The following is a 13,443-nucleotide window of genomic DNA, read 5'->3' on the forward strand; positions in this document are numbered from 1 at the left end:
CTGGTCATGTTTTGATATTATTTCTGTACACGCTAATGACATCTGGCCGCAGTGATTTTGATTTGAAAGTTTCGTAGCCGCTCCTCACAGCGCTTTTCTTAATTTCATTTTGGCCCTCGTCTGTCTCGGCCTGTGTGGTCCTCGAAGATCACTTTGGAAAAAGTTGTGGATTCTCACAACTTTCCTGTCTTCTCCACAGATTGAAGTGTTGAACAAATACTTGTTTTTGACGTCCAAACCAATGATCTACCTCGTTAATCTCTCGGAGAAAGACTACATAAGGAGAAAGAACAAATGGTAAGTGCTCAGAAGGAGGGAGGGGGCAGATTCATTACACCCACTAATCATCACCAAAGAGCTTTCATTGCAGTTACGCAAGAAGTTGCATTCATGTCAGCTAACTTTGACTAAGTCTGCAGTCATCCACAAAAACTGTTGGTGCCCGCCCCTCGGCGCTCACGCACTAGCGTGTTAGACTCGACCCCCCCCCCCCATACCTCTGAGAGAGGATCTGGAGAGACGGCCTGGAGGTGGCACTGAGTAAACTCCAACACAACTTCCACCCCTGCCAACTCGAGCAGCCCCCCAGACTATGCACTTCATTAAGCACACGCTAGCATATGGTCTTCATTTGCCATCAAAATTTCTCATTTCCATATGATATAAAAGAGTAGGAGGGCTTTTAACAACAACAAGAAAAAAAAAAAAAAAAACAAGCATGTGTACATTTGAAGCCAAACAAGTGATTAATTTCATCTGGAGGCAACCAGTAACTCATGATGACAGTTATTAGCTTAAATACTTTGCTGTAGAATTTTGGTTTTGTCCTCACACGTTGTTGCTGTTGCTTAACAAGCATCTCTTTACTCCATTGATGAGTAGATGCATGGATTTTATTCGCTTTGTTAGAGTAGAATAGGTTTATACTTTTCTGGGTGCAACTTTGACTTACTATAATACTCACTTTCTGTCATTTGCAATTGTTTATTTCCGTAGTTTCACCTTTCCTTTCACTTTATTACATCTTAATGTCACAGATTAGAGTATAACCTTTACACTTTATAGCTGTTTTAAGAGTAACGCCGATGTGGGGATTGTTATCCCACTTTTCCAGCAGGCGTTCAGCCTTCTGGTGTGAGTTTTTTTGCACAATTCGCCGGCTTTACTTGGCAGGATTGTATTTTAAGAGAAGTTGTTTACCTATGGCTGTTTGTTAAAAAAAAATGTTCCTGTCACAAAAGTATGACTGTCAAGACAGAAGGAGGAGGGAGGGTTCATAAATCAAATGATTCATGGCGTGTGGAACATCCGTCATCAGTAGGAAGATTTTTTTTTTCCTTCTTTTCTTTTTCATGTTGACTCTGTTTTTTTTTTCTTTAACAGTGTGAAATGCAATAAATCTTGGAGTGTTTTTCACACAAAGGCAAACAGTAGCGCTCAGGTGTCCCGAGGGGTTCGGCGGCGAACAATGCCGACATCAAAGTGTTGATGTTTGACAAGTGATGAGTCACTTCCCTTGTCCAGAGAGGCGCTCACACCTGTATAGAGATGATTACAGGTAGATCTAACTGGCCCTAATTGTACAATAAATGCTGCTCTCAGCCCTAATGGCAGCTAGTCTGCTGCGGAGACGCCAGACTGCCATTTGGCTGTCGCCATGCTCCCGTGTTTTTCCACCAGCACAGTTGAGATGATGATACAGTTAAGGACTATTCAAAGCAAACAGAAAGACAAATTGCAATCTCAGCTTTAATGGTGTCAGGCGGGGCGGGGGGGGGGGGGGGGCGGTTATGACGATGAATCGCAGAATTAGGCAAATAAGCCAATTTTAGCTGTGACTCTCAGGACAAGCGTTCAGGCCAATTCGCACTTTCACTTATTTGAATTTTATTTTTCTGGTGTGGTTTTCAACTTGACAAAAAAAAAAAAGGCTGCCCAGCGTGATTTAGGTTAATTTGGTCAATTCAAGCAACATGCACCAGGGAGCGTTATTTTTGTTTACGCGCCGTACAGTAGTTGATCTGAATATCACGGGCACTTAATAGCAGGCTTTAGAGGGCAGCCTGTGTTTTCCCGTTATCAAACATCGCGGGCCTCCAAAACCAAGACGGATCATCCTGTTTGGAGTATGTGAACCTCATACCAAGCTGCCCTTGTTTAGACAAGAATACACACTATTAGCTTTAGCAAGCCATCATTAATGGAGGGATCAGACGAGGCGCAAGGCCCGCTTTCATCCTCAGGTTCTCTGCTGGAGACAGAACATCATTTACTGTTGAGAGGAGCACATGGCTTCAATCCTATACAGTGCATGTGTATGAGAATGCGTACATGTGCATGTTTGAAGTCTGTTTCAGAGGCGACTCCATGCTCATTTGGATGCTGGTGTAATTGCGGTGTGGAGATCAAAGGCGCGCTGGCCGAGTGATGTTCCAGAGGAGACTTTACCACACAACCCTCTCCGCTGTGCAGAGGGGGCCGCCTGCTGCTTACCGCTCCCTTCTCCCCTCCAGCCATGCACTGCCCCCTGCACATCCCCGCTCGTAAAAAATGATTAAGGCTGCATTTGTCATGTGTTTATGACTGAGAGGCATTGCGTGATAGGGAATGGCATCTAGAAGAGTCCATCAAGAGGCTTTCTCCTCTTTCCGCGGCGTCACCGGGCCGCCTGGACGACTATTCCTCTCCGCTGCGCGCCCCAGTCTGCGCGGTGGAGAAGGCCATTAGAGCACTGTTGATGTTGTGGTGTTTGCAGTGTGCCCAGTGTTGGCATCTCTCAATTGTCATTAAAGATTTTCTTTACTTTACAAGCATGGGGCCTCTCACTTTTTCATCAGTCTGTATTCCTTTTAATCGATTAGATATCAAATATTTATTCAATCATCCTCAGAGAACAAAGAACAGACTTTTTTTTTTTTTACCCTCAAAAGAGACACTTAAGAACACTCCAGCTATATGCTGTGATGTTTTTCTTCCTTGTCATTTCCTTTTTTCTGCTTTTTTTTCCCCCTCGTCTTCTTTTGGACAATGTGCATTAAAGTAAATTGGTGCCTCTTAAGTAGATGAGTTGACCTTTAAGGAAACCAGCAAGCGTGACCTGTCTGTGAGTGCCTCTGCCGACTGGGTTCTCCCGGTGAGTGTAGAACTGCAGGGTACCTCTGCTTGGAGCTTTTATTAACTCTGTGTTGGTCTGGGTCTGTTTGTCTGTCTGCCCGTGTGCTGTTGTCTGTCTCTGGTGTAGGTACAAGCATATACACCACCCTCATTAGTTTTTACAGACGTACGGTGCATCCAAATGCCATACTAAACAGTATATACTACAAAGTATACTTAAGTTCAGCACACTTTTGAGTAAATATCAGTAGTGTGCATTAATTCGGACATACTATTCAGAGCGCACACGTCACTTCCTGCCGTTGGGAGGAAGTGACGTGTCACAACAGCAGTAGCAGTAGCAGCGCACCGCTCCGCTATTTCCCGTTTATCCTGGCCGAAACAAGATGACATTAAATAATATTATTATATACAAATATTATAATATTAATATTATATAATAATATTATTATACTTAATATTATACTAATGACATATACGTATCACTTAGCAACCAAACACCGCTGCATTGCATTGTGGGAAGTTTCTGCTCAGTTAGTGTCCATCAATCCACACTAATACATTTCTCTGGAATGAGTATGGATACTAATGTTTCAGACGCACTAAAAAATCTCACATACCGGTACTGTTTTTGCTACTCATAGGGTGGAAGTATGCAATTTCCGAGGCAGCCATATTCTCACTCTGTTTAGAACCTAGTATAGAATAACTTATCTCTTTGAACTTTATTTTCTTCTCAGTCTGAGTTACATTATATACTTGTGTCTTAGCTGTCTTGGCTGCATACCTTAGACTTTCTTATTGAAATAGATGTATTTTATTGTATTTTTTAACTGATTTGATCTTATGAATCCGCTGATCTGGACCTCTACTACTTCAATCATTGAATAAGTTGAACGATAAGGCTCAAATATTTTCTTTCACGTCAAGAATTCCTCAAAAAAAGTCAAGACGGATAATAAAATATGTAATGTTGCATTATATTAATATGATAAACACAAATATTGTAGTTTATTAGCAACTATTTTGCCATAAATACTCAATACCCCTCAGAAATGCCCCCATCGCAGCTGTCTTTTTTTTTTTTAAACATATTTATTCAGCAGGAACAAATTGGTTTGAGAGAGGGGAGTGGCTAATTCAGTGGTTTAATTTACTGAATTGGATATGTTAGCAGTGACGGGGCAAAAAAAGTGCAGATTAACCCGAATGATCAGCAGAAAATAAACATGAAGTGTTATGTCTGAAAAAAGGAGGAGAAAGGCAGGAAATTGTATTTCCTGCAACTGATTCTGAAGTCTGCCTGTAGGAGGAGCTTTCACAGCTGAAGTGAAGAAAAGCTCTGAGAGGAGCAGCGGCACAGCTGTAGCTCCTCATTCACAGCAGATCATTTATAGAAAAGATCAGATTAAGAATCTCAGTAACAGAGTAAACACATGTTTTCTTTCTGTCTGATTTATGTCACTGTAGATCGAGAGATTCAAGAAAGAGCTGAGAACCCGTCCACGGAGGGAGGAGGGGGCACCTTGTGACTCAGTCACTGTTAGCCACATCAGCTTCCCCAAACCATAATTCAATTACAGTGAACTTTATTAAGTGCAAAACCACTGGCTCCATCCAGGTTTTTAGCAAGCACTTTTGAAGGAATTGGGAACTTTTGTTTGATAAACAATCACATGCTTCCCTTTTTTTATTTTGTGCACAGTCGTCCACTCTCTCTTTTTATGCTGTGTGGGATCCTGGGAAAGACTTTCCCATGGTAAGACGCGCACCCCACACTGCCCGCAGTCAGTGCTAATGGATGCCTGCAGCGGGTTTTCAGTGGGAGAAAACAACAGTCCAGGGTGTAAAGGAAAGCTGAAACAGATGTAAGGCCCTGTCGGCTCAGTCAACCCAATTATTGACTGTCCCCAGTTCAGGTAATGAGAGGACATTGTTGACTTGAGCCATGATGTCACTCGCTTTCTGTGGTGTGTGTTGTTTAGAAGACACAACTCTGTTGGTGTAAATTAAGAGGCAGGACCTAAAATGAGCCTAAGACTTTTTTTTTCCCCTTCTTCTTCTTGTTTCTTCTTTTATTTCTGTGTCAGAAATTAATTTGCTCGGAAAAAATAAACTTGTGCAGACAGGAATTCTTTTCCTGCTCTATTAGACCCAAGCCTGCAGGAATAAACTGGTTAAGTCCACCATGTTTCATAATGCATTTGGGCACTATTTCTGGCAGGACATTGATTTTACTTTCTTTTGAAGGTAAACTAGGAATTCTTCACCTGTGGAAACTATTGGAGGGGATTTTTCTGGCAAAATAACTCTACAAGCATCAAATTGGTTTGATCAAAGATTTTTTTGCCCATTTTTTTTTTGTTTTTCTTTCTGATAAGGTTAAAACAAACAGGCACGGCACCGTGAGCAGCCTGTCGCCGCCGTAGTCCTATCAAGACAAATAAATGAATTTATTTTTGCCACTTACGCTCCTGAAAGCTTATTATCAGGATTATTGTTGAGCTGTTATGAATGGGGGAGAAGGGAAGAAAAAAAAGATGTTGGATTGGAAAGAGGGCATGATTGGCTGATGTTACATATGTCCTTGATTACCTTCCTTGTGCTTTTATTCTAATAAGTGGCATTCTTTGTTCTCCCTGGGACAGCTAGACAGTCTGACACACGATGAGAATAAATATTGCATGTGGTAGACATTAAGCTGTCATCCAGGAAAAAAGAAGGGATGGAGAAATCCGTGTGGTGTTCTTCGGCACTACTCTTTGCCTGCTCTTGTCACAATTGTCACATCTTGATGACTCCCCCCCCTTCTCTCTCTACCCCAGCCCCCTTATTTTCTCTCACCCAGTCGACTGCCACGAATGACAGCATGGATACTACCCCATATAGGGAATTATTTTGGGTGGTGCAGAATGTACTCCCTCTCCCCCCAATTAATAGCTTTAAACAAGGCTGCAAGGTTGTATCTTTGATGATGTCATTTCAACAAGCCTTTTACAGGCAAAACCGGGACTAGTGGCTAGTTACGGTTTCATCATGTGCCGATGTTTAAAGTTGCGAGATTTAATGGGTGCAGTTATCAAAGAAAGAAAAGTTGTTTTAAAAAGCTTGTTACCAGCACACCGTCGAGGTTTGATTGAGATACGATGCGCGACGATGCTCTTAATTAAAGCTGCTCCCATTGTGTGTGCACCACGTTCTGTTTCCTCCAGCTCGAGATCGCTTTGAAGATGGAAAGAAGTTGATAATATTGGTGAAAGTGTGTGCGTATGTGTCAGATCCTTCCTCCTCCCTTCCCTGAGAGTGATGTGTAATGCCCTTGCATGCAGCGATGGCCACAGGGAACAGAAAGCATCTGCATTCTTGTCGCTCAGGACCTCACCACTGGGAGGATGAAAAGCATCCCACAGAGCCCCCGACTTACCAGCCTCAAAAGCCACCATGAGATCATACCTCTTATTTTTTTCTCCCTTTGCAAAGGAAGGGGAAAAGGAAGTTGGTGTATGTGTGCTGCATCATCCCAAACCCCTGAGCTGCTCATCCCTGGAACCTGCAAACCACAGATGACTCTGTGTTTATAGCTTCATGAAACTCTTGCAGCCACGATATGAAAAATTGCATATTTTGGCAATGGCAAGTGCATATTTTGTCAGTTTCAAGTTATTCACTGTGTCAGTGATTGAGCTATGGAGGATGTGCAGGTAGCACATAAGGCTCATTCATTGTGACACTGAGGTCCGTAGTGATCTCTCCCCACCCAAAGTGAACAATTATACAAATAACACAGATATGTGTTATTTGACGTAAACCAAAAAGCTAATAACCATAGACTGTATAAAAAGAACTGGACAAAACCCCTGTGGCATTAACCACAGGTTTACCAGTGAATGCTTTTAAAAGTCTCTTTTGGTGGGAGCTTCTGCTGTCCAACCCCAAAATAACACACACACACACACAAATACAGCCACTCAGTCATATACATATACACACACACATACACACACATAGCCACACAGACATGTACATACACACGCACGTATACACACACACACACATAATCATATACACTGGTTTGTTCACCTGCATGCTTGCTCTGTAGTTTTTGGGGTTAGTTAATAGCAGTAGCTTAGCTTAGACTGTGATCAGATCTCAAGATTTGGGTCGATTGCTGCTCGTGTTTTGGTCGGCTCCGTGTCGGTTTTGTGTTTCGTTTGTGGCTTTTGTTGCAGATTTCCAGTGCTCGACGTGTGCCTCCGTGTGTTCTTGCTTCCGGGATGGCAGTGGATGTCACCCCCCCGTAACCACCGACCCCCCCCCCCCCAAAAAAAAATATTGTATGTAAATAATTTGTATGTGTATATATATGTATGTGTATACGTATGTATGCGTATATATATATATATATATATATATATATATATATATATATATATATATATATATATATATATATATATATGTGTGTACATATATTAAATATAGTAATAATGCACATATATATGCCTTAGGTTTTTACTGGCATGGTATCAACCATTAATATGTGTGCAGACAAGGTAAAAAAATAAAAAATAAGCATCTTTAGTTCAGTTACCGCAAGTTAACTATTTTATCTTAGGTGGCTTAGCTCTGCCCCCCCAGTGGGTAACCACTGCCTTGCTCTCATTATGATTAAATCCGTCCAAACATCCTCATTTCAGATTTCGAACCACCCAAGGCCCCCACAAGCACAAGGACCAGCGAGCTCTGCTGATCCTCATTTTCAGCTCTGCCAGCATTCATGTTGGATATTGTCAGATATTGGTTACTCAATTTGGAAAGGTCCTGAGCTGATTCAGCCGGTGCAAGAGGTAAAGGCTGATGAGCTAGAGCCAGTTCAGCTGGCGTCATCTGGTCAGCCCTTGCTGGCAGCCTTCAACCACGGGCAAAGATAGTTGTTCAGGCTGTTTTACAAAGATTCAACCCTTCACTCTTCCCAGGCCAACTCCAAACTGTTTGCAGTAGTGTCTTAGTAAAGATAACAGCACAACAAACCAAACAAAATCTCTGAAATTAAGAATGCTCTCTTCGGTCTTCATTCACAACTCAGAAGTCACATGACTTTGCTCAGCATTAAGTAGCTATAGTGATAACAGCAACTAATGACTACAACTGTCAATTAAAAGACCACACTCCTAACAATGCATACATTTGCGGCTTTATAAGTTATTTTCATCACCACGCAACCACAATACATGCATTTACACTACAATTACTAATACAATTTACTACTACACAAACCAATGCATCATCATACAATACACATCACATCCATCACTGTCTTCGTGCTTGGTGGGCAGGGATTTTAGTCTTCTCTGACAGAATCAATCTAACGTCCCAATAAAGTTTCACACATTTATTCTTACTCTCACATAGGCATAAGAAAATGTAGGTCAAATTACATATTTAAAATGTCCTAGACGTGAAATCTCGCTGTGGAGACCAAAACCGGAGACTAGCAACCCAGATGTAGCACCCTGATAACAATACATCGCTCTGTAGACGATACGTGTAAGTTGAATGGGGGGTTAACAACAAGTCATTTCATAACAAAGACTACAAATTGCCAAAAACTTTGAAAAGCAGAAAATGCATGGATGAAACATAAACAATAGGCTTGGTTTTGATCCACTGTAAAGCAGATCATTGTTTCCTGTCTTTTCTGCAGCGCAGCAATGCTAAAGGAGGGGCAACAACAGACCAACATCAGGAGTAACCAAAACCTTTGATTACTCTGCAGATGTCTGATAATATCTCTAAACGGTAGCGACACAATCACATGCAGACATGTTTGTGAGAGCCGACGGGGGGCCTGTCGTAGAACCACGTTCAGCCTCCAGCTCCTTGAGTTTGTCAGTATTCAGTTGCAGCTACCAGGATCGCTCAAACTGGAGGCGACAGCCCACCTTATGCAGGCTCAGCACTCGTTAACGATGGCTGCCTGTACCAATGCATGTCAGACGCAGACCCAGGTCATGGTCTCAGGTAGCAGCCCCTGTACTTAAGAAAATCCTATTGTTTTCACCTCCTGGGCCATTTAAGCAGATCAAAGCCCCGACAAAGCCCAGGGAAGCCCCAGGCATACAGAAACATGGAAATTACCCCCCGCCCTCCCCTCATGAGTCCTGCACAAAAAGACAAATAGGCTCCCGAGGGTGGCCCCTGTGGGACATCACTATTCAGAGCCAGTCTGTTGTGGAAGGTCTGATTGTTTTTTGTTTATTTTTTTCTTAGCAATGTCTGCAGCCACAAATTAAATGTACTCTAAATACAATAGGTTGTAAATTTAAAGCTTGGAACAAATAACATGGCAGCTGTTTGCCCAAATTTAAGATAACCACGGTATTGAAAGGGATAACTTTCATGTTGTTACCATTAAAAAGATAAAAAATAATTTAAAAAAAAAACGCATGCATGTCATAAATCTGTAAAAGTTTGATGAAAGTGTTTTCAGGAAAACCAGTTTTTCTTCAGAAGAAGTAGAAACCCACAAACACAGCTTGTGCTTGCCTTGTTTGAGCCTTCATGCTGGTGAGTGATTAGCAGAAATAATGTCCCTGTCACCCTTAATCACATTAAAACGTGGTTAACATTTAATTTTTCCCACTTGATATGCAAAAATTTCCACTTGATTTGCATCAAAGGCCATTGGAATTCCATTATAAAAAGAATAAAAATTTCAGGCATCATTTGTTCAGAGAGGGATATCAAGACCAGAAAAGTGCTGAATCTTTCTATTAACTGAGCAGTGAGAGATGGTACTCAGAGCTGGGACATAATAGGAGACTGACAAGACACATGCACTCACTTACAATCTTTCTTACTGATATTAATTTAGACTTGTGAAAGCTTTTGAAAGTGGACCCACATGAAGGAATACATTACTTTTTTTTTATTCTTCTTATTATGCATTTCACAAAGGCATGCAGATCTGTTTTCTTTTAAGCTGTTAATGATAAACAGAGATGGAAATAGTCTTTAAATCTGCATTAAAACAAAAGTCAAGCCTAATTTTAAAGCCACAGAAAACTCTGAAGACCTAATATTGAAATGTCTAGATGCACAGGCTTTAAAGAAGGCAACAACACATGCAGAATGACGGAAAGATAAGAAGAAGTATGTTAGCATATATGTCCACATAAAATTTTTGCACAAATAATTGGAAGGCACATATATACACATTGCAAAGTGGCATCGGGAGGCAGCGGCGCAGCTGACAGAATTGGTTTTGGAAGTCATGTTGACGGTGCATCAAAGCTCTTAATTGACAGAGCTTTGTTTCTGGAGTTGAGGGAAGGGGGTGTTTCATGTTCCTGTGGCAAGGTGTTTGTCTGGTCCCGTGTCACTCAGTGCAAGGACCCAGAGACCCCCGTGCTCATTTGCAGCTCACATTCTCCGTCTCGGGCTTCACATTATTAAAATCATCCCTCAGCCTTCTACCAATAGCCTCTTTGTTACTTGGTTGGCTTGGCTCAGCTCTGTCAAGTCTTCACCAATTACAGTCTCAGGTACAATGGTCTATTCAAAGGATCACAGCCCTTGACTGGTGTGGAGAGAGTGATTTGTGAATCATTATTCAGCCGCCTGTAGAGAACGCAATACCTGAGGAATGCAAATAACGTGCCACCAAACAGACAGCTGTGCTGCTAAAAGTGACAAACTACAGCTGTTATTATCTCAGATTGGATTTTTTTTCTCCCCCTCCTGCTCTTGCAGCACCTTCCATCTCCCATGTTTTCAAGCTTTTGGCTTTCACTATTTTTCCTTCCTTTATTGGAGGGACTTTGGTTACTACCTCATTGTAGCGGCAGTCAAACATCAGCTCTCCGTGGGGTTTTGTGAGCAGAAAGGAAAATATTGGGTTACGGATTTGAATATATGCTTATCTGAACTGAGAGATAAACTGGCCCATGAGGCATTTCAAACTGTTGCGAAAAACATTCAATCAGCTCCACCTTTGCTCCACTTGTGCCCGTTACCCGATCATCTGCTGTATATTGATAATCATTGGGTAGGAGCAGTGATGCGGGGCTGCAGGTGATGCAGCGGTGGCATTGTTATTGGAGTAGATGTGGTGTTGAGATGGTTGGATTCCTCGCCGTCTTTGATTCTCATAGTCTCTAAACAGGAAACTAGGATTACACCTAATGACAGGGCCCCTTAGAATCAATCAGGCCTCAGAGCCGCCGTGTGAAAATGGATTTGTGCGATGCTGTTCGCTGTGATCCGTCCAATCCCAGCCTCAGAGCTTCTGGACCTAATCTCATAATTGCCCCAACCCCCCTGTATTGTTCTGACTGAGAGCTGCCATTAAATGTGAGGATATCTTTGTCCTACAATGTCAGGTGCCCTGCTGGACAGGAAGACGGAGGGAAAAAAGGCAGTTGAGACTGACAAAGACATTCAAAAGCAAGGAAACACTAAGTGTTGAGTTGTTCTGCTCCCTCCCGGCTCTCTGCTAAATGGTTATTTAACACTCAGCAGGTGAAGTGAGACAAACTCAATGGTTGAACATTCGGTTTAAAGCTCTCTCTCCTCCAAAATGTTTTTGTGTTTGGTCATTTTTCCTTTTCTTCCCTTCAAACCAACTCCAAGTCATGCTTTTTACTCTGCTGCATACATTGCCACTATGGCGTCTACCACTCATCTTATCTTAGAGGAGGCACAAAAAGTCTTCTTCGTCTTTCAGGTTTTTCCTTTAGAGGTTGCCACAGTAGATCACCTGTTGTGTTAGATCTTCAACTGTTGCACCAATGAACTGCATATTTCACCACAACCAGAAATCTCCTCTCCGGTCCCGCCCTTGACAGGAACCTTTAAGTTAAGGTTAAGACAGTGGTCCCAACAAAAGGTCCATGTTAAGCTCATCTACCTGTACGTTCACTCAGTGTGGCATCAAAAATCTTCAAAATTGGTATAGTTTTGCACCTTTTTTGTCTGAAAAGAATGATTTTTAGCCTCAGAAAGAAATTATGGTTCAATGGGTTCAGAATAAATCAAATAAAGAAAGAGACTTTTAAATTCAATGAAAAAAATGTAAAGATTTATACAAATGCCTTGAAAAAGGCCTATATTTCCTAGCTGCCATCGAGCTACAGACTGGATATGTCACCTCTTCTTTTCAGGGGCATTGAAAAAGACATAAAAATGAATAAAAACAACTCTCTATCTTGGTTATCAGTCTCTATCAGTCAAGTTAAGGTACATGTTTTTGGGTTATGGGAAAAAGCCAGCAAAAAAAAAACAACCCATAGGCAAAGAGAAGACAAACTCTACACAGCAAGTTCCTGAAGTTCCTGAATTCAAACTATGGACCTTCCTGCTGGTAAGCAACCATACTAACTTTCAAATCACCCTTGAGCCAGCAATAATAATGAAATTACTGAAGGGACACAGACAGATCAACGCTGAAACTGCTTACTGAAAAAACGAAACGAGACATTGCAGACTGCGGTAAGAGGAGACATCAAATGTACTCAGTCTACAGTCAAATACACTTTACAATTAAATGTAATATTTAGAAGATCAAGAGTTTAGCCATTATTAAAAGGTGCAAATATGTACTTGGTTATTAGAGAAGATCTGTCCCTTTATAACTAAAGGGGACCTATGATGAAAAACACTTTTTTTCTTGCTTTAACATATATAAAGTGGTCTCCCCTCAGCCTGCCAACTCAGAGAAGGAGGAAAGCAACCAAATTCTGCAGTGTCTGTACAGCCGCCCGGATGATCCATCCAGTGTGATGTGGATCTACGAGCCGTTCAGATTCTGCTCCCGTTGTTACGTAACGACGGGAGCGATTTGTGAAACCACACCCACAACTAACTCCGCCGGCCGGAGCTTCCGCCATTTTTTCGTAGCGGTGTATCGCGTCTTTTGCGTCTTTTGCGTCTTTCACGTCATCGCGTCAGGCAGCCAATCAGCACAGAGCCTCATTATCATAGCCTCCCGCCCACTCAGAATCCCACATAGAGAATGAGGTTAGAGAATGGTAAGATAAAGACATGGCTCAGAGGCTGAATTTCTAATTTATTTAGCAAAAACAATCAAAAGCTTGTTTTTAAGACATTCAAGGCCTGTTTAAAATAGGTATTAGATGCCATAATAGGTCCCCTTTAAATGAAACAATTTTACTTAAATAATCAATCACCTGTCATTTGCAGGGTGCTTTTCTGAAAGCTATATATGTGGGTAAAGAAATGAGACCTGTAGAGACTCTTTTAGGTGTCTTAAATCCGAATCATCTCTTTAGTCTTATCACCAGGCCAGAGTGAGATTCCATCAACGTCACA

The 13,443-nt window shown here is 41.7% G+C and overlaps 1 protein-coding gene across 1 annotated transcript in view; it reads left to right on the plus strand.

Annotated features, from left to right (window-relative positions):
- LOC133446441 (obg-like ATPase 1) overlaps window positions 1-13,443 on the plus strand; it is a 54,390-nt gene that overhangs the window by 33,325 nt on the left and 7,622 nt on the right. Inside the window, exon 7 of the mRNA XM_061724464.1 lies at window positions 200-297. Coding sequence (XP_061580448.1) covers window positions 200-297 — 98 coding nt within the window. The remainder of the gene's footprint in view (window positions 1-199; window positions 298-13,443) is intronic.

Source organism: Cololabis saira, chromosome 6 (assembly GCF_033807715.1).
Source record: "Cololabis saira isolate AMF1-May2022 chromosome 6, fColSai1.1, whole genome shotgun sequence".
In the NCBI taxonomy this organism is placed as follows: Eukaryota; Metazoa; Chordata; class Actinopteri; order Beloniformes; family Belonidae; genus Cololabis; species Cololabis saira.